Source organism: Oncorhynchus keta, chromosome 26, assembly GCF_023373465.1.
Source record: "Oncorhynchus keta strain PuntledgeMale-10-30-2019 chromosome 26, Oket_V2, whole genome shotgun sequence".
NCBI classification, from domain to species: Eukaryota; Metazoa; Chordata; class Actinopteri; order Salmoniformes; family Salmonidae; genus Oncorhynchus; species Oncorhynchus keta.
The window spans coordinates 2,676,301-2,698,807 of NC_068446.1; the positions used below are offsets into that span (position 1 = coordinate 2,676,301).

Below are 22,507 nucleotides of genomic sequence, written 5' to 3' on the forward strand. Positions count from 1 at the left end.
GGGGTCAGGGGTCAGGGGTGAGGGAAGGGACAGGTCATTGTACAAGTGGTCGAATACTGTCTCTGCTCCTGTGTGTACACAGCTCTGCGGGGCATCCACTCCCTCCCTTCCCCTGTGGTGGAAATGGGAACCCCAAGCCCTACTACCTGTGGAAACATTGAGCTCTATCATATACAAACACTGGCAGATGGAAATACCCAACTATTTTAGGGTATATTGGGAGCACCTCCAAAAACCCACACCATCCTGTTTTTAAATCACTATTTGTCCCATGGTGTGTGGGGGTTGTGCATTGCCTTTCCACAGGTTTGATGCCTGTTATTTTCCACCTTCATTTTTCACGTGTATTTTGTCAGAAGTGTAAATCTCACACACACACACACTTTGACCTGTGCTGAACTTGAACAGTTATAATACAGCCTGTTATCGTTCTCTCCTTTTAAAGTAATGTGGGTTTTTTTTCTTTCCAGAAAAGTAGCTGGTGGCAGGACATCAAAGCTGAGCTAGGTTTTTAAAGGTTTTTAAAGGTTTTTAAAGTGCATCAAACCAAACCATCTCAAGAGCATTAGCATAATTCTGATCCTCTCCCTCTCTGCCTTTTCTTTCTCTCCCCCCAACTCTTATTTCATCAAGTTTATCCTACACTTATTAGTAGTGTTTGAGCCACTGAAGGACATGGTGTATTGGATTGGTCTGAGTGGTATAATAGGACACTGTCTCTCTTTAACATGCATATTAATCTGAGAGGAGGAGATGATGATGATGATGATGATGATGAGTAGGACGTACTTATAGCAGTGTGCCTTATTCTTCTGTTTTAATGGTCTGTTTGGCTGAGTCATTATCTAATAAGATAAACATCAAGCTAGTTGAAAGAACCATTCCTCCCCTGTTTGTGTGTCAAAACCTCTTACTATTTTTCTTTCTTGCCCGACGTAATTAGGTTCTGAGAAAGATGGCAAGTAAGATTAGTAAGATCATCGAATGAGTAGATATTTCATGCACCCTGTATCCTGTTCACCAGCGCTTTTATAGTCGAGTCATGGTCAACAGTGTTGATTCAGGCTAGGACATGAATCACATTGTCGTACTTGCGAATATGCAGCTTGGTTTGAGAGAGAGAACTATTAAAAAGGGAGTACTAGGGGATGGGGGTAATAACACCCACCAGCAACACCCAGTCCTTCCCCCATTTTTGGGACTAGGTCACAGAGACAAATAGACCCCCAGTCAGCCACCAATCAACAGGCTTTGTGTCCTGCTGCTGCATCTTTCCCTTTCCAGGCAGAAAGAAGGATTCCCAGGGAGGGCAGCTGTTGTAGGAATCTCATTGCTGATTGTCATTGGAAGACCAGGCTTTAGTTCAGTGGGTTAACACATAATATTTTGGCATCATGCAGGAAACTACGGTTCAATGCCAGTCGGACAAACGTGTGTGTCGGAATATCCCAGACATAAACAGAAAAAAACTGTTGAACTAAAGTCATCTGTCCTTTCGACCATTTTATTTTTCCATATATATAATCAACTAAATATGCATTGAGCTTGTCTGATGCTTTAAGTTCACTGTTTGATGAAATAAGACTCAAATGACTCAAGGGAGCCAGAGATCAAGATTACCATCCTCATCCTGCTCCAACTGGCTTTTGCCATTACTCTCCTGAAGTTGCCGGTAATAGGCTACACAAGGAGCCAATGTAGCTTACCATTTCTACTGATCTGTGTCCCAGTTATGGTTTTCATTTGCACATTTTCATGGAACCGTTTAATTTAATTTATAATAATGTCTTATCTCAAAATCATTCATTGTCGTGGTTAATCAAAATTCTATCCAAATCTAAATGATAAACCTGACAAGTAACTTTATTTCCATTTGCCAACTATGTAAAAAATACCCTATAAAACCAACAAATAAAAACATTGCTGCCTGCAGGTAGAACATTTCCAGAGAAAAATGAAATATCCTATGTATGGTTTGTCTGCAACAAACTTGAAACATTGTATCAAATATTAACTTCAGTCTGACCTGAAGCTCCTTGCAACATTGTATCACACATTCTGGGCCCCAGAGTTTCCGTGCCAGTGAGTAAGTAGTAGGCCTATTTTATGACATTTCCACTGGATCAGAGCATGACATTTTTCCCTTTCACGCTGAGTGGTTATCGAAAGGGAGAGAGCTGGAAAGATTTTTCGAACGCATTGAGGAATTGTCATTCACAATGGATTTAAAAACAGGCTTTTGCTGTTTGAGGTGAAGAAAACACTACTTTGAGAAGTTTCACAGCTCATTAGTGGTGGTGCATTAAGTCAATCAGAAATACTATCAGATCCCCAAATGGGCATTTATAGTCCTATTTCTATGTGTGCGTGTCCTTACTCAACATTGACAGGAGCGCTCCAAACAAAAGACTAACAAATTAACAAAACTGGTAAATTAAATAATCCAAGTCTAGCATAAATTGTGCGCTCTGCAAACATTTCTTATTTTACCTTTTTTTTTTTTTTTTTTACATTCTAGAATATTAGCGACGACATCAAAACTATGAAATAACACATGGGAATCATGTAGTAACCAAAAAGTGCTAAACAAAATCTAAATATATTTGAGATTCTTCAAAAGTAGCAACCCTTTGCATTGATGAGCTTTGCACACTCTTGGCATTCTCTCAACCAGCTTCATGAGGTAGTCACCTGGAATGCATTTCGATTAACAGGTGTGCCTTGTTAAAAGTTAATTTGTGGAATTTATTTCCTTAATGCATTTGAGCCAATCAGTTGTGGTGACAAGGTAGGGGTGGTATACAGAAGATCAAGTCCATATTGTGGCAAGAACAGCTTAAATAAGCAAAGAGAAACGACAGTCCATTACTTTGAGACATGAAGGTCAGTCAGTACGGAAAATGTCAAGAACTTTGAACGTTTCTTCAAGTGCAGTCACAAAAACAATTAAGCGCTATGATGAAACTGGCTCGTGAGGACAGCCACAGGAAAGGAAGACTGCAGAGAATAAGTTAATTCGAGTTAACTACACCTCAGATTGCAGCCCAGATAAATGTTTCAGAGTTCAAGTAACAGACATCTCAACATCAACTGTTCAGAGGAGACTGCGTGAATCGGGCCTTCATGGTCGAGGTGTGGGGGTGCTTTGCTGGTGACACTTTCTGTGATTTATTTAGAATTCAAGACACACTTAACCAGCATGGCTACCACAGCATTCTGCAGTGATGTGTCATCCCATATGGTTTGCGTTTAGTGGGACTATCACTTATTTATTTTTTGGTTACTACATGATTCCATATGTGCTATTTCATGGTTTTGATGTCTTCACTATTATTCTACGATGTAGAAAATAATAAATCCTTGAATGGGTGTGTGTGTCAACCAGAGAGAAACAGGATTCCATGGTCTGATAATCTTAATTTAAACTTTTTTGGTCTGAATGGCAAGCGTCATGTCTGGACAAAACCTGGCACCATCCGTACAGTGACGAATGGTGTGGCAGCATCCTGCTGTGGGGATGTTTGTCAGCGGCAGGGACTCCATCCAACGGGACAACAACGACACAGCCAAGAGAACACAGGAGTGGCTTCGGGACAAGTGTCAATGTCCTCGTGTGGCCCAGAAAGTGCCCGGATTTGAACATCTCTGGAGAGACCTGAAAATAGCTGTGCGGCGACGCTCCCCATCCAACCTGACAGAGGTTGAGAGGATCTGCAGAGAAGAATGGGAGGAACTCCCCAAATACAGGTGTGCCAAGCTTGTAAAGTCATACCCAAGAAGACTCGAGGCTGTAATTGCTGCCAAAGGTGCTTCAACAATGTACTGACTAAAGGGACTGAATACTTATGTAAATCTGATATTTCAGTTTTATTTTTAATAAATGTTGCAAACATTTCAAATCCATTTTTGCTTTGGCATTGTGTGTAGATTGAGGGGAAACAAAGTAAAAATATGTTTTAGAACAAGGGTAACATTATAAAATGTGGAACAAGTCAAGGGGTCTGAACACTTTCCGAATTGGGGGGGGGTGTATTTTATTTATTTGCTACTGCTCGACTAAAAACCATCTTGGTCGACCAACAGCCTGTAGACCAGTCGAATAATTGGGGTCAGCTCTAATCTCATGAGAGCTTCATATTATGTGCTGTCATGCTGGTGTAACAGACCAGTGTGTTATCTACTTTGGGAAAGGAATTCTACTGCGAGCGACAGTTAACTAGTCTAATCCTATAGGGGATGACATCACTCAGTTCGTTACTGGAAATCCGAGCAGTACAGGGGCTTTTACTGAAGTGAACTGAAGTGATGTCTTTAACTGCTTTAACTGAAGTGATGAGCACACACAGGCCCTTGTATTTTTCCTAGAGTAAAATAACAGTTATGTGACTCACATTATACACTGGTGGTATCAGACAGTTTAACAGCAATACTCTGTTGTAGATCGTGTGTGTGTTTGTGTGTGAAGTGGGATACATGGCAAGCCTTTTAAAGCTAACCATAATCAGATTGAAACTGGCTTGTCCTGGAGAGAGAGAGAGACGTGCATGTTTTTGGGGTGGGGTGAGGAGGGTAGGAGGTCTGATGTGGGATTAGCCGGTGGGGGGCAGGGGGGAAAAGAGTCACAGATGCGTGCTTCAAGGTGTGTGTGTGTGTGTGTGTGTGTGTGTGTGTGTGTGTGTGTGTGTAAGGACGGGAGTTGTTTAAATGTTATTGATCACCTTATAATTAGGGGACAAGTCACCTGTAGTAGGTGTGTTTAACTCGCTCTTGTTGATTCCTAATACTCTTTTGGAAAATGGATATATCACAGAATTGGGTTGAGTGGGTTCCTCTTGACTGTGTGTATTGGGGGTAATACTAAAAAATCAAGTGTGTGTAGTGTGCTGTGTTATGTCCCAAACTGCTTGGGGCCCCAGAAAGTGAAGTAGAAGTAGGCCCTTTTCTCAATAAATACAGGATGTATGAGCTACTGTACATCCATTCAGAACTATGTCGAACCGGATTGAGCTGGATAAAGATCACAAGGTGACGATGAAGTGCGACTCGTGGTCTCGTTAGTACATCCTATTTCAGGTAGGGTGTCCCATATGAATGTACTTGTGTGTTGCAGAGCCACCACTAACAACAAAGTGAAGGAGACTGTGGCTCTAGAGCTGAGCTTTGTCAACTCCAACCTGCAGCTACTGAAGGAAGAACTAGAGGAGCTCAACAGCAGTATGGAGGTCTACCAGACAGAGAGGTAACACACACACTGAGGTGGAGGACACTCAATGTGACGGTGGCCTATTTGCTTTAATTATAGCCTAATGAGAGTGGCCTGGTATGCTAGTAATGAGGCACTGGTAATCCAGCCCAGCTGAAGCTCAGGGTCACAAGTGGTGCAAATCCTTTGATTTAGACTCATTGCAGTTTTTGTTCAGTCGCTTTGGTGCAATTTTCACAACTCTTAGTACAAAACTCCAAACAGATCATCAAAAAAGGTAGTCGTTTCAAAACACATTTACATTTGACTAAGTACAACACACAGTCACTTTTTCACCAAACGTAAGTGTTTCCTCAAGGAATACATGTTTCGCATTGCAATACATGTTCATATAAAGTAATTGCCTTTCACTTAATCCGACTGCTATTAATTCAATTGAACGTTAGAATGGGGAAAAACAAGTGACTTTGAGCATGGTATGTCTTGCCTAGTTAAATAAAGGTTAAACTATATATATATTTTAATGATTGTTGGTGCTAGGCACGCCGGTTCCAGTGTCTCAAACGGCCTGCCTCCTAAGATTTTCACGCACGACAGTGTCTAGAGAACGGTGCGACAAACTAAAAAACATCCCGTCGGCGATAGCCCTGTGGGCAAAAACAGCTGAGGGGTCGAAGGAGAATGGCAAGAATCATGCAAGCTAACAGGCGGGCCCCAAACAGGCAAATAACGACACAGTACTACAGTGGTGTGCAGAACGGCATCTCGGGAACACACAAGTTGTTGGTCCTTGTCAAGGATGGGCTGTTGCAGGAGATGACTACAATGGGTTCCACTTGTATCATCTAAAAACAAGAAGAAGCTGCTCCGGTGCGCACGAGATCACCAACACTGGACAATTGAATTGAAAAACATTCCCTGGACCGACAATTCCTGGTTCCTGTTACATCATGCTGATGCCAGAGTCAGGATTTGGCGTTAGCAGCATTAGTCCATGGCCCCATCATGCCTGGTGTCAACGGTACAGGCTGGTTGCGGTGGTGTTGGGAATGTTTTCCTGGCACAAGTTAGGTCCCTTGATACCAGTTGAGGAATGTTTCAATGCCACACCTTAGAATACATGCCCTGAAGAATTCCGGCTGTTCTGGAGGCAAGGGGGTCTGTCCCGGTACTAAACTCAGCAAAAAAAGAAACGTCCCTTTTTCAGGTCCCTGTCTTTCAAAGATAATTGGTAAAAATCGAAATGACATCAGATCTTCATTGTAAAGGGTTTAAACACGGTTTCCCATGCTAGTTCAATGAACCATAAACAAATAACGTCAGATCTTCATTGTAAAGGGTTTAAACACTGTTTCCCACGCTAGTTCAATGAACCATAAACAATTACCTTTAGGGCTGCGGGATTGATATGACAACAGCCAGTGAAAGTGCAGAGCCTCAACAGAAAAATGGGAAATTACTATGAAAAAATACTATTTCAATTGTGTAGAGTTGACTTTTATTTTTAAAGTCATCGCATCTCTGCTGAGGCAGTTGCAGCTAGCCAACCAGACGATGTTATCTGTGCTCAACATACTGTACAGTCTTTAGTCATGCTTTTTTGCTTGGCTAGCCTGTCTAAGTATGCTGCAGAGCTGTCTGATGAAATAATTTGACTAGTTCTTCAAAGTACAATATATACAAAAGTATATGGATTCGGCTATTTCAGCCACACTCGTTGCTGACAGGTGTATAAAATCGAGCACACAGCCATGCAATCTCCATAGACAAACATTAGCTGTAGGATGGCCTTACCTGAAGAGCTCAGTGACTTTCAAAGTGAGACCGTCATAAGATGCCACCTTTCCAAAAAGTCTGTTTGTCAAATGTCTGCCCTGCAACTGTAAGTGCTGTTATTCTGAAGTGGAAATGTCTAGGAGCAACAACGGCTCCGCTGTAAAGTGGTAGGCCACACAAGCTCACATAATGGGGCCGCTGTGTGCTGACGCACGTAAAAATCATCTGCCCTCGGTTGCAACACTCACTACCAAGTTTCAAACTGCCTCTGCAAGCAACCTCAGCACAAGAACTGTCGGAAGCTTACAGACGAGCCACAGACGAGCCTAAGATCAGCATGTGCAAGGCCAAGCGTCTGCTGGGGTGGTGTAACGCCCTCCGCCATTGGACTCTGGAGCAGTAGAAACACGTTCTCTGGAATGATGAATCCCGCTTCGCTATCTGGCAGTCTGCCCGACAAATCTGAGTTTTGTAGATGCTAGGAGAATGCTAACTGCCCCAATGCATAGTGGCAACTGTAAAGTTTGGTGGAGGAGGAGTAATAGTCTGGGGCTGTTTCTCATGGTTCGGGATAGGCCCCTTAGTTCCAGTGAAGGGAAATATTAATGCTACAGCAAGCAATGACACTCTAGACGATTCTGTGCTTCCAACTTTGTGGCAACAGTTTGGAGAAGGCCCTGTCCTGTTTCAGCATGACAATGCCCCCGGGCACAAAGCGAGGTCCTTACAGAAATGGATTGTTGAGATCTGTGGAAGAACTTGACTGGCCAGCACAGAGTCCTGACTTCAGCAGCCCGCTCCGCTCCAGTTACAAGTATTACCAGTTCTGAGTATTGAAATGAGTTTAATTTTGTGATTTTGAGGTGGAACATTTAGGAGGGGTGAGGGCTTACTGTCATAATAGGGATGGTGTGGGGGGAGGCAGATTTGCGTTTGTCTGTGGAGGTATGTGATGTGTCTTTTCACACACATATTGATCTCTCTTCTCTCTCCTTCAGTGAAGCCATCAATGTTCCCATGATCCCACTGGGTCTGAAGGAGACCAAGGAAGTGGACCTCACTGTTCCTCTCAAGGTGAGGAGAAAAATATCTCTCTCGCTCTTGCGTGCTCACTCTCTCGGTCTCTTTGTGTGTTTTGAAGTGACTGATCTCTCTGTTGAAGTGACTATCCTCTGCCCTTCTGCCCTTCTCTCTTAGGAATATATCTGTGAGCACTACAGGGAGGACAGCTCTCTGTTTGAGAAGGAAATCAAGGAGTTTATGGAGCTCAGACAGGTTAGAACAGAAGTCAACCGCTCTTGAAAGCACTGCCACCTAGTGGCTTTAGCTATATCACTAACAATATAAACTGGCCGGCTAAATGTTTGATAATTCTGAGTATCATATCATTTATACACTGTGGGTGTGTAAACGATATTATACACTGTTTTGTGAATTAACAATTGTTTTAGTTGGTAAATGTGGTCACATATTAATGTTGTTGACATAGCTTGTAAATGTATTGTTATACAGTCATGTGTTTCATTGAGTGTGTGTGTTCTAAAATATGAGTGTGTGTGTGTGTGCTAATATATGAGTGTGTGTGCTAATATATGCCCCTGTGACCATCAGGACATGCGTACCCCCAGTCGTAACGAGGCAGGTTTGGAGCTCCTGGTAGAGTATTATAACCAGCTGTACTATCTGGACCAGAGGTTCTTCCCCCCACACAGAACACTAGGAGTCCACTTCCACTGGTCAGACTCTTAGTCTCACACAAACTCTTCACTTACAGTGCCTTCAGAAAGGACACACACACGGAAACCTTTCTGGGTTCCCCCTCTCCTTTATTCATACCCTTGAATTGTTCCACATTTTTTATATTTTCTCACACTACCCCATAATGACAACGTGAGAACATGTTTTTAGTAAAGTTTGCTCATTTATTGAAAATGAAATACAGACATATCTAGTTTCAGAGAAGTATTCACACCCCTGAGTCAATACATGTTACAATCACATCTTTTCTGGGTGTCTCTAAGAGCTTTGCACACCTGGATTGTACAAGTTGGTTGTTGATCATTGCTAGACAGCCATTTTCAAGTCTTGCCATGTATTTTCAAGGAAATTTTAATTAAAAACTGTCACTAGGCCACTCGGGAACATTCAATATTGTCTTGGTAAGCAACTCCAGTGTATATTTTGGCCTTGTGTTTTAGGTTATTGTCCTGCTGAAAGATGAATTCCATCTCCCAGTGTCTGTTGGGAAGCAGACTGAACCAGGTTTTCCTCTAGAATTATGCCTGTGCTTAGCTCTTCCATTTACTTTTTATCCTAAAATACTCCCTAGTCCTTGCCAATGACAATCATACCCATAACATGATTCAGCCACCACCATGCTTGAAAATATGAAGTTGTACTTTGTGATATGTTGCGTTGGATTTTCCCCAAACATAACACTTTTTATTCAGGACATAAAGTTATTTTCTCTGCCACCTTTCTTGTTGTTTTACTTTAGTACTTTATTGAAAACACATTTTTATTCTGTACTCTTTTCACTCTGTAGTTTAGGTTAGTATTGTGGAGTAACTACAATGTTGTTGATCCATCCTCCGTTTTCTCTTTATCATAGTCATTCAACTCGAACATGCTGACCAGACTGGACACGTCGCGTGCGCGAGCGTTCGCAAAATAAATCTAGAAATCCATGTTATTCAATTATTGCACAAAAACTGCCCGCACGCGCCAAAGAGCATCTGCGATGCCAAGGGCTAAAATAGAACTCCTTTCTATTTCTGACGCAAATCGCGCTTAAAGTCCTGCCTATCCCATCTCCTCTTTGGTTTATAGAAGCGGGTACCCACGTGCCATCTCCTCATTGCTTACACCCACGTGGGTGATTGAAAGATGAACTGTTTTACCTGTAGTCATGGTAATACTATGAAAGTTTAGATGCCATATCACCATGTAAGTTCAAAGATGAAAAAGCCTGGAAGGAGGAGAGATGACTAGAAACGATTCAGTTGGCTGTTTTATGTGTGGATTAATTGGCGGAGTAGAGGAGCTTGTGCATTTCAGGTAAAATAACATCTCAATGTTTATATCCCAGGACAAATCCTCTCCGGCAACTGAGTTCAAAATGATACACCATCCAAATTGTAATGAATAACTTCATCATGCTAAAAGGGATATTGAATCTCTGCTTTGTTTTCTTCTTTTTTCTCTACCAATAGGTGCCCTTCTTTGCGAGACACAAGAACTTGTGTGACTTGTTAAGCACATTTTTACTCCTGAACTTATTTAGGCCATAACAAAGGCGTTGAATACTTATTGACAGCCTTTCATTTGTAAATAATAAAATAATCATTCTAAAAGCATAATTCTACATTTAACATTTACATTTAAGTCATTTAGCAGACGTGCATTCACCTTATCCAGAGCCAGTGACACAAAATCTAAATGTAATCTAAAATTCAGGCTGTAGCAGGGTCCTAGTGGTTAGAGCCTAGTAACCGAAAGGTTGCACTTGAGCCGACATTATCTTGGGGGTATCGTGTTAAGGCCAGTGACACAAAATCTAAATGTAATCTATTTTAAATTCAGGCTGTAGCAGGGTAGCCTAGTGGTTAGAGCGTTGGACTAGTAACCGAAAGGTTGCAAGTTCGAATCCCTGAGCCGACAAGGTACAAATCTGTCGTTCTGTCCCTGAACAGGCAGTTAACCCACTGTTCCTAGGCCGTCATTGAAAATAAGAATTTGTTCTTAACTGACTTGCCTGGTTAAATAAAGGTAAAAAAAAAAAAGTGGAAAAAGTTGTGAATACTTTCTGAAGGCTCTGTATCTACCTCACCCACTCAACCTTTTTTATTTTCTCACACAACAACCTTGGATGTTAGGAATGACTGTCTCACCAATCTTCACTCTTGTTTTTTAAGTTTAGAATTACTCTAAACACCCCTCTCTCTCTCTCTCATGCCCCCCTAACCGTCTCTAGGTATGACTCTCTGACAGGTGTGCCGTCATGCCAGCGTGCGTTGGCATTTGAGAAGGGAAGTGTGCTGTTCAATGTGGGAGCTCTCTACACACAGATAGGAGCCAGACAGGACCGCTCTGCTGCAGCTGGCATAGACCGGGCTATAGACGCCTTCCAGAGAGCTGCAGGTAGGCCTAAACACACACACACACACACACACACACACACACATACACATACACATACACATACACATACACATACACACATGGCAGGCACACACACACACACACATACACATACACACATGGCAGGCACACACACACACACACACACACACACATGGCAGGCACACATACACACACACACACACACACATGGCAGGCACGCACGCACACACATACATACACACACACACACACACACACACACACACATGGCAGGCACGCACACACACACACACACACACATACACACACACACACATGGCAGGCACGCACGCACACACATACAAACTACTATTACAGGAACACAACCACAAGGGGCCCTGGTGAGGAAATACCATTTGCCTGAGATTCTACACAATAACACACCACAGTTGGAGTTCACACACAACTGCAGATCATACATTTCATGTGCAACTGTCATTATTTTTTCTGCGTTTCTAGTTGTTTTTTTGTATAAACCTGTAAACTATAAAAGTGTATAAAATCTGGGTGTGTCTAGGTGCATTTAACTTCCTGAAGGAGAACTTTTCCAACGCTCCCAGTCTGGATATGAGCGGCCCGTCGCTATGCATGCTGGTCCGGCTGATGATCGCCCAAGTACAGGAGTGTGTGTTCGAAAGGGTCACACTCACCACGCAGGACACACACTTCACCTCCCAACTACAAGTGGCTCAAGAGGCTGCACGAGTGAGGGACCTGTGTGTGTGTGTGTGTGTGTGTGTGTGTGTGTGTGTGTGTGTGTGTGTAGATAGCCAACATGTTCTTTTCACTGGTGCTCATGACCTTGATCCAGTGCAGAGTTCTCTTCTGTTCACCTCACTCTCTTTCTCTGTCCCCCTCTCTCTCTTTCTCTGTCCCCCTCTCTCTTTCTCTGCCACAAACTTGGGCAAGCACAGAATCATCCAGAATATCATTTGTATGCTGTAGCATTAAGATTTTTACCTGAGAAGCCATATGGCACTGGATCTAAGGGGACCCTAGCATTGCTGCTATAACAGCCTCCATCTTCTGGAGGCTTTCCACTAGATGTTGGAACCGAACCATGAAAACAGCCCCTGGCTCGCAGTCAGACAAATTCCTACTTTGTATGCTGTAGCATTAAGATTTCCCTTCACTGGATCTAAGGGAAGCTTTACACAAGTCCAGTTGACTCTTGGCATTGCGTATGGTGATGTAGGCTTGTGTGCTGCTGCTCGGCCATGGAAACCCATTTCACGAAGCTACCGACGAACAGTTCTTGGGCTGACTTTGCTTCCATTTTGGAACTTGGTTGTGGGTGGGTGTTGCAACCGATGAGATTATTTTTATGCTCTTCAGCACTCTGCGGTCCCGTTATGTGAGCTTGTGTGGCCTACCACTTCGCGGTTGAGCCGTTGTTGCTCCTAGACGTTTCCACTTCACAATAACAGCACCTACAGTTGACCTGGGGCAGCTCGATCAGGGCAGAAATTTGACGAACTGACTTGTTGGAAAGGTGACGTCCGATGCCAGTGTCACGTTGAAAGTCACTGAGCTCTTCAGTAAGGCCATTCGACTGCCATTGTTTGTCTATGTAGACTGCATGACTGTGCTCGATTTTTATACACCTGTCAGCAATGGGTGTCGCTGAAGTAGCAGAATTCACTGATATGAATTGGTGTCCACATGCTTTTTTTGTATGTATAGTGTATGAAAGCCAAAACAAAACAAAATTGCAAATACTATTGTTGCATTGTACTTTTCACTGACTGGCCCTCTGGTTGTGGCAGGAGGCCACATACTGTCCTTGTCTGCCCAAACTACACATTTTGGTTTTTCATCCAATAAATATATTTTTTTAATAGTTTTTGGAAAAAAGATTATCATTCATTGCAACGAATTTGAAACTATAAAATAGAACAAAGTATTTTTCACAGTGTAATAGGAAATCCAGCTCTTTCTCTACCTTTCCCCGGGAGCAGTTAGCATAGCCTGTCCTGTGTCGTCTTTCTCTCTCTCTCTCTGTAGGTATAAGACCTATATACTGTAAAACTTAATAGCCCGGACATTTATTTGCTTAAATCACTGAACTCCACAGTCACTTATTACAGACAGGGTTCTATTTGAGTTAGGCGTCTATTTAATGCACAGCTTTTGCTGATTTGCGTAGTTAATTGTTTAATTTCAGCATTCATCACTTCCAGCATTTTAATACATTTCTCCCTTTTCTGCACTGTTATCATTTGCACACTGTCACATTTCTCTCTCCATATATATATATATATATATATATATATATATATATATATATATATATATAAATGACTCTCTTTTCCTTGACAGAATAATATTATTCTCCTCTTTTAACTGTGCATTTGTCAGTTCTTACTTTTGCCATTAGATGGCACCCCTAGAAAATCAGCAGTGTATGTACCCCTAAAGTTGTTTACTGTTTTTGTGCTAGCAGTTCTCAGTTGTTTCTTACTGGCGATTTTAAAAACGGATGATCGCCATTTATTTTTTGGAGTCATTACTGAATTATTTAATGTAACAAATCAAACATTAAACCTTGTAAACAATTCATGGTGACCTCGTAAATGATTCATTTAGACCTAGAGTTTATTTGAAACCGTGTTTATTTGCTGAAGTGTGTGCCGTTGACCGGCTATTAAAAGGGACAGGTGGCTATTTGAGACTGTGTTTAATTGTAACTTGGTGCTCCAGACCATGTCTCAGCCCCTAGTGAAAGCCTATGTTCCATTCTCCTGTCTCTCTTCATCCATCTTTTACTCTCTCTCTCTCGCTATAGGTATCAGATGTGTATAGCTTGGTGCTGCAGACCATGTCTCAGCCCCTAGTGAAGGACTATGTCCCATTCTCCTGGGCCTCCATGGTTCAGGTGAAAGCAGAACACTTCAGAGCTCTCTCACACTACTATGCTGCTGTCGCTCTCTGTGACCGCACACGTAAGTTCCACCGTGAGGTGGGTTTATGTTGAGTCTGATATTGATGATTACAGGAATGACGATTGTGGTGGTTCGGAAATTGTCCTGTTTGTGTGAGTTTTTAGTATGAGTGTGTGTATTCCAGTAAATGTGTGTCTATCTGCCAGTGTGTGTTGTGTCCCGTAGAGTCCATTGATGAAGAAGAGTGTGATGAAGAGGGAGAGAAGGCTCTCCTCCAGCTCCATGTCAGTATTCCTGCTGGACCCCCACTCAGCCAGGTGCTCAGAGAACCCGAGGAGAGACGCAAACTGGGTGAGAACGCTCGCACTCACCACACACACAAACGCATACAGTTGAAGTTGAAAGTTTATACCTTAGCCAAATACATTAACTCAGTTTTTCACAATTCCTGACATTTAATCCTAGTAAAAATCCCCTGTCTTAGGTCAGTTAGGATCACCACTTTATTTTAAGAATGTGAAATGTCAGAATAATAGTAGTGATTTATTTCAGCTTTTATTTCTTTCATCACATTCCCAGTGGGTCAGATGTTTACATACGGTCAATTAGTATTTTCTAGCATTGCCTTTAAATTGTTTAACGTGGGTCAAATGTTTCAGGTAGCCTTCCACAAGCTTCCCACAATAAGTTGGGTGAATTTTGGCCCATTCCTCCTGACAGAGCTGGTGTAACTGAGTCAGGTTTTTATGCCTCCTTGCTCGCACACGCTTTTTCAGTTCTGCCCACACATTTTCTATAGGATTGAGATCAGGGCTTTGTGATGGCCACTCCAATACCTTGACTTTGTTGTCCTTAAGCCATTTTGCCACAACTTTGTAAGTATGCTTGGTCATTGTCCATTTGGAAGACCCATTTGTGACCAAGCTTTAACTTCCTGACTGATTCAATATATCCACATCATTTTCCTGCCTCATGATGCCATCTATTTTGTGAAGTGAACCAGTCCCTCCTGCAGCAAAGCACCCCCACAACATGAGGCTGCCACCCCTGTGCTTCACGGTTGGGATGGTGTTCTTCAGCTTGCAAGCCTCCCCCTTTTTCCTCCAAACATAACGATGGTCATTATGGCCAAACAGTTCTGTTTTCGTTTCATCAGGCCAGACTACTTTTTTCCAAAAAGTACAATCTTTGTCCCCATGTGCAGTTGCAAATCGTAGTCTGTTTTTTTTATGGCGGTTTTGGAGCAGTGGCTTCTTCCTTGCTGAGCGGCCTTTCAGGTTATGTCTATATAGGACTTGTTTTACTGTGGAAATAGATACTTTTGTACCTGTTTCCTCCAGCATCTTCACAAGGTCCTTTGCTGTTGTTCTGGTATTGATTTTCTCTTTTCGCACCAAAAGACGTTAATCTCTAAGAGACAGAATGTGTCTCCTTCCTGAGCGGTATGACGGCTGCGTGGTCCCATGGTGTTTATACTTGTGTACTATTGTTTGTACAGATCAACGTGGTACCTTCAGGCGTTTGGAAATTGCTCCCAATGATGACCCACACTTGTGGAGATCTACAAATTTGTTTCTGAGGTCTTGGCTGATTTTCTTTTGATTTTCCCATGATGTCAAGCAACGAGGCACTGGGTTTGAAGGTAGGCCTTGAAATACATCCACAGGTACACCTCCAATTGACTCAAATGATGTCAATTAGCCTATCAGAAGCTTCTAAAGCCATGACATTTTCTGGAATTTTCCAAGCTGGTTAAAGGCACAGTCAACTTCGTGTATGTAAACTTCTGACCCACTGGAATTGTGATACAGTGAAATAATCTGTCTTTTAATAACTGTTGGAAAAATGAATTGTCATGCCAAAAGTAGGTGTCCTAATCGACTTGCAAAAACTATAGTTTGTTGCCAATACATTTTTGGAGTGGTTGACAAACGAGTGGTGGAAACACTTAGTTTGGAGTCATTAAAACTAGTTTATGTGAACTTCTGACTTCAACTGTATCTATATTTGATGCACAAGCATGGCCTTTGTGAGATCCTACTAAAGCTTTTCCTGTGTGTCTGTCTTTGCGTGAGTGCTCTAGGTAAGGCCCACCTGCGTCGTGCGTTGATCAGACATGAGGAAGCTATGAGAGTACACGGTCTGTGTAAGATCTTAAGGAAGATGGATATTCTACAAGAGGTGCTCTCCTTCGTGCACAAACGCTCTTTGGACAAATACTCTGAGATGGACCGAGAGGACGACTTCGACGAGACAGCAGAGGCTCCCGAGATACACTGTGAGTGTGTTTTGTAAGTGTGAGCACCAGTAATTAGACTGTGTGAGTGCAGTTGTGTGAGTGAGTTTTTCATTAAAGTCATGTGTATGTGTAGAGATACAGATATCTGTCAAAATAAAGGAAACACCATCATAAAGGGTCTTAATAGGGTGTTGGGTAACCACAAGCCGCCAGAACAGCTTCAATGTCATGTGTATGTGTAGAGATACAGATATCTGTCAAAATAAAGGAAACACCATCATAAAGGGTCTTAATAGGGCGTTGGGTAACCACAAGCCGCCAGAACAGCTTCAATGCGCGTTGGCAGAGATTCTACATGTGACTGGAACTCTATTGGAGGGATGCATCACACAGCAACATCAATGGTGTACATTTAACTGGAAATATGTGTTAAACGTTATTACGTATGAGTCCCACTGAACTGCTGTTATAATAAGACTTTTGGAAGTGTTCAAAATGCTTGATACTTGATGAAAACCTGCTCCAGAGCGCTCAGGACCTCTGGCTGGGGCTTAGGTTCACCTTTCAACAGTACAACGACCCCAAGCACACAGCGAAGACAACATAGGAGTGGGTTCGGGACAAGTCTCTGAATGTCCTTGAGTGGCCCAGCCAGAGCCCGGACTTGAAACCGATCGAACATCTCCGGAGAGACCTGAAAATAGCTGTGCTGTGACGCTCCCCATCCAACCTGACAGAGCTTGAGAGGATCTGCAGAGAAGAATGGGAGAAACTCCCCAAATACAGGTGTGCCGAGCATGATACCCAAGAATACTCTAGGCTGTATTCACTGCCAAAGGTGCTTCAAAGCACTGACTAAAGGGTCTGAATAGTTAAGTATATGTGATATTTCATTTTTATATCTATATACAGTCAGAAGTTTACATACACTTAGGTTGGAGTCATTAACTAGTTTTTCAACCACTCCACACATTTTTTGCTAACAAACTATAGTTTTGGGAAGTCTGTTAGGACATCTACTTTGTGCATGACACAAGTCATTTTTCCAACAATTGTTTACAGACAGATTATTTCACTGTATCCCAATTCCAGTGGGTCAGAAGTTTGCATACACTAAGTTGACTGTGACTTTAAAAAGTTTGGAAAATTCCAGAAAATTAGGTCATGGCTTTAGAAGCATATGATAATCAATTTGACATAATTTGAGTCCATTGGAGGTATACCTGTGGATGTATTTCAAGGCCTACCTTCAAACTCAGTGTCTCTTTGCTTGACATCATGGGGAAAATAAAATAAATAAATAAAAGAAGCCAAGACCTCAGAAACAAATTTGTAGACCTCCAAGTCTGGTTCATCCTTGGGAGCAATTTCCAAATGCCTGAAGGTACCACGTTCATCTGTACAAATACTAGTATGCAAGTATAAACACCATGGGACCAAGCAGCCGTCATACCACTCAGGAAGGAGATGCGTTCTGTCTCCTAGAGATGAACGTACTTTGGTGCAAATCAATCCAAGAACAACAAAGGACCTTGTTAAGATGCTGGAGGAAACGGGTACAGAAGTATCTATATCCACAGTAAAACAAGTCCTATGAATTAGAAGTGAAATAATCTGTCTGTAAACAATTGTTGGGGAAAATGACTTGTGTCATGCACGAAGTAGATGTCCTCACCGACTTGCCAAAACTATAGTTTGTTAACAAGAAATTTGTGGAGTGGTTGAAGAACGAGTTTTAATGACTCCAACCTAAGGATATGTAAACTTCCGATTTAAACTGTATATACAATTTCAGTACAAATGAGGCTTTAATAGAGGCTTAATGCCTTAATATTTAAGTTTTAATTATATAATTATAATTTATAATATTATTATATAAATATGCTAATTTAACTTGATCTGGTTTGCCATTCCAAATAAAGCGGACAATAAATCTCACATTTTAAAAGGTTGTCAACCAATTTCGAATGTGAGATTGTCTTCTGACGTGAGAGAACCTCACTGCTTCCAGAGGGTTCCAAAAGCATGTACCAAATGCATATCTACTGTCAGTTTAAATGGTAACAGTTTGCCCTTTAGCCAAAATGCAAGCTCTCATAAGAGCAAACAACTCCGCAGCTTGAGCTGAGGTGTGAGGGCAATTTAGCACTTTCAAGAGGAGTAGATGCTGTTACAGCATAAGCCACAAGCGGCTCTCCCTTGTCAGACCTCTGAGCTGAACCATCCACACATTTTTCCAAATCGGCATTCTGTATTGGTACGTCAGTTAAGTCTGACCTTGGTTTGGATACCATCTTCAACAAGGTCTGTGCAGTCATGAGGTTCTCCGTCATCAGGGGTCGGCAACAATGTAGCCGGATTGGGCACAGTGCACCTCTTCAAGGTCACATGAGACATTGTGAGCAGCACATTCAGATTCTCCCTGGAGTCAGGTGTGCTCTCTTTGCCTGTGAAATAAGAGCATGGACCACATGTAGGACGTGAACAGTTAACTGGCACATGGCCACAATATCTGCACACGCTAACACAGTTTCAGTAGCAGCAGCCACCGCCCTTTAAACACCAAACCTCTCGCCCACTGGTCTCTACTTTCCTCCATGTTCCTGTGTCAAAACAGAAGACCCCAAACCATTTTTCTCACACACCAACAGATGAAATGTTTTAGAGTGGTTAGGGAGCCCCAAGCATGGGGAAGGAGTCATGAGTTGTTTCAGTTTTGTCAGGGCCGTCAAACCCTCGGATCCACTTTATCTTATCATTCATAGCCATTTTGTGACCATAAGTGAGATCAGAGAGAGACTGGACAACCTCAGCATAGTCAGGCAGCCACGCTGTACAATAACCTGCTATTACCAGTCAGTGACGTGTGTTGCTTGGTAACAGGCTGTGGGACAGAGAGAATGGCTTGCACTCTGTGCCCAGCTGGGAGTGATATCATGACCCAGATATTGAACCGTTTGGGAGATTAGTTGCAACTTCTCTTTTGATACTCTGGCCATTCTCTGACGGAGCTCTTGTGTCAGTTTCACAGGACTGGAGAGTCTCAGAGCATAGCAATAAGTCATCCACGTACTGTATGAGAGTTGATACTTTGGCCATTCTCTGACGGAGCTCTTGTGTCAGTTTCACAGGACTGGAGAGTCTCAGAGCATAGCAATAAGTCATCCACGTACTGTATGAGAGTGCTCCCCTCCGGTGGAAGGAAACCCTCAATTTTGTGCCAATGCGGTTGAAAAAATTGCGGGGGAATTTTGCCAAGGAACGTAAAAGCAAACCAGCACTGAAGATCTGTTGCCACGGGGATGCTAAAAAAAACACATTAGCCAAATCAATAACTGAAAACCATTTTGCTGCTGTTAGAACTGCAGACAACAGTGTCGTAGGATTGGGAACCACATAGGTGATGCTGTTTGCGCTCATGCCCGAGGCCTTTCTTACTGGCCAGATAGGGGTGTTGCAAGGTGAGTGGACACAGGACTAACGCTCTGTGTTCTAACAGTGGGGCATGTGTAATACCTGCAATTAGCATCTTTACTAAGTGGATACTTTGCTCTGGAAGGACGCCTGGTATCTTTGGCAGTGACTACAATGGGCTCAGCCCCCTTCATCCTGCTAAAATCATACTTATCCCTTGCCCGTAGGCAATCTCTATGTTCCAAGATGGCGTAGCAGTCGGACGTGTATCGTCCCTGTCCCATGTAAACATTGTTTTTCTTGTTTTTTTCTCGTATATATTTTAATATCACTTTCCATCTACGGACTGAATATACTCTCCTGCAACCCGCCTCACCCAAGTGGTACGGATTTGCTATTTTACACTTAAGAATCCGGATCCCCCATCAAAAGCTAGCCAGCTAACTGTCTACTAGCAAACTACGGCCCGCTCCTGTCTAGAACACATCGGACTGTCAGCTAAAGAGGCCCATCGGACAAATTCTTTGGCCACTGTACCTTGTTTGCCAATTGGCCTGGTTTCACCACGCGGAACCCTGCTGATCCGTCTTCTGAACCGTAACTCTAACAGAAGCTAGCCAGCTACTAGCTAGTAGTCAGCTAGCCACTGTTTGCAGTCATCAGCTACCTCTAGCATGGACAACTCTCGCCAGTCTGCACAGCGCAACCCAAACCAGAGAAAATCTGACATTTTTCTCCGGATGCCTACCTCAAGCTCCGACCTTTCTTTCCACCTGGATCATCGCAGCTAGCTAGCTAATATCCGAGTGGCCACTCCTGGCTAATGTCTCTGTCCCGAAGCAAGAACCAATTAGCCTGGCGCTAGCCTTGCTAGGCGCATCTGCTAGGCCCACGGCTCCTCCGTCGCGTTCTCCCCTGACTGCCCATCCGCTAGCATATTAGTCGTGGCCTGCTAGCTATCCAGAGCACATCGGACTGTTGGCTTAAGAGGCCCATCGGACAAATTCTTTGGCCACTACAGCCATTTTATATTTTTTGCCAATTGGCCTGGTTTACGATTTGGTGATTGGTTCTGGCTCTCCTCACACGGAGCCCTGCTGATCCGTCTGCTGACGTAATAGCACGAGGGGCCCACAACAAACTTTCTTCTGTCGCGACTTCCCTCCAAGGCCCTTTTGCTAGCCCCGGCTGCCTGAAGCCACTCACTGGACTCCTATGTTCACTCGGCTACGCATGTCTGTTGCTAACGTCAATATGTCTTGTTCATTGCGATTTTGGTTAGTAATTATTGCCTTATTTCACTGTAGAGCCTCTAGCTGCTCAATACGCCTTATTTCACTGTAGAGCCTCTAGCTGCTCAATACGCCTTATTTAACACTTTAGTTCTACCTACCACACATGCGGTGACATCACCTGGCTTGAATTAAATTACATCGTCACTCTATGCACAGGTTTACCCTCATACGTTATGCCTTTAATCTCTTCTACCATGCCCAGAAATCTGCTCCTTTTACTCTGTTCTGAACGTACTAGGCGACCAGTTATTTTAGCCTTTAGTCGTACCCTCGTCCTACTCCTCTGTTCCTCTGGTGATGTGGAGGTGAATCCAGGCCCTGCAGTGCCTAGCTCCACTCCCATTCCCCAGGCGCTATCATTTGTTGACTTCTGTTACCGTAATAGCCTAGGTTTCATGCATGTTAACATTAGAAGCCCCAGCACACTCTGCCAACCCAGATGTCCTGGCTGTGTCTGAATCCTGACTCAGGAAGACCAGGTAAAACCCAGAAATTTCCATCCCTAACTATAACATTTTCCGGCAAGATAGAATTGCCAAAGGGAGCAGTGTTGCAATCTACTGCAGAGAGAGCCTGCAGAGTTCTGTCTTTACTATCCAGGTCTGTGCAGTTCAACCTTCTACTTTTAAAAATCCACCTTTCCAAAAACAAGTCTCTCTCCGTTGCCGCCTGTTATAGACCCCCCTCTGCCCTGGACACCATATGTGAACTGATTGCCCCCCCATCCATCTTCAGAGCTCGTGCTGCAAGGGTGCTGGTGATTCTCTGATCCACCTCTACGCAGACAACACCATTCTGTATCCTTCTGGCCCTTCTTTGAACACTGTGTTAACTAACCTCCAGACGAGCTTCTTTGCCATACAACTCCCCATTCCGTGGCCTCCAACTGCTCTTAAATGCAAGTAAAACTAAATGCATGCTCTTCAACCGATCGCTGCCATCACCTGTCTGCCCATCCAACATCACTACCCAGGACAGTTCTGACTTAGAATATGTGGACAACTACAAATATCTAGGTGTCTGGTTAGACTGTAAACTCTCCTTCCAGACTCACATTAAGCATCTCCAATCCAAAATTAAATCTAGAATCTGCTTCCTATTTCGCAACAAAGCATCCTTCACTCATGCTGCCAAACATGCCCTCGTAAAACTGACCTTCCTGCCGATCCTCGACTTCGGAGATGTCCTTTTTAAAAAATAGCCTCCAACACTACTCAACAAATTGGATGCAGTCTATCACAGTGCCATTTGTTTGGTCACCAAATCCCCATATACTGAATGGGAGGCCTGAAGCCCCTACAGTTTTGACTGTTTCAGTAGACATGGGAGACATCGCAGCTCACATCTGTAGAAATATTATTGACTCACCATTGACTCAAGCCTCCACTGTTGGCTAAATTCGAGGAAGGGTATGGTTCTTTAAAAACACTTCTGGTTGCTCTGACGATTCTGACGATTCTAACTCAATTACTACCTCCTTCGCCCGTCAATATTCTCCCTCGGTTGGTTGCTGCCATGGTTGTTGTTGGGCAGGGGG

General features: G+C 43.1%; 1 protein-coding gene across 1 annotated transcript in view; it reads left to right on the top strand.

The window, feature by feature from the left end:
- LOC118358828 (rhophilin-1-like) overlaps nucleotides 1-22,507 on the top strand; it is a 45,288-nt gene that overhangs the window by 8,556 nt on the left and 14,225 nt on the right. Inside the window, exons 4-12 of the mRNA XM_052481150.1 lie at nucleotides 5,111-5,239; nucleotides 7,978-8,053; nucleotides 8,177-8,254; nucleotides 8,591-8,715; nucleotides 10,953-11,119; nucleotides 11,658-11,845; nucleotides 13,926-14,082; nucleotides 14,248-14,373; nucleotides 16,106-16,300. Coding sequence (XP_052337110.1) covers nucleotides 5,111-5,239; nucleotides 7,978-8,053; nucleotides 8,177-8,254; nucleotides 8,591-8,715; nucleotides 10,953-11,119; nucleotides 11,658-11,845; nucleotides 13,926-14,082; nucleotides 14,248-14,373; nucleotides 16,106-16,300 — 1,241 coding nt within the window. The remainder of the gene's footprint in view (nucleotides 1-5,110; nucleotides 5,240-7,977; nucleotides 8,054-8,176; nucleotides 8,255-8,590; nucleotides 8,716-10,952; nucleotides 11,120-11,657; nucleotides 11,846-13,925; nucleotides 14,083-14,247; nucleotides 14,374-16,105; nucleotides 16,301-22,507) is intronic.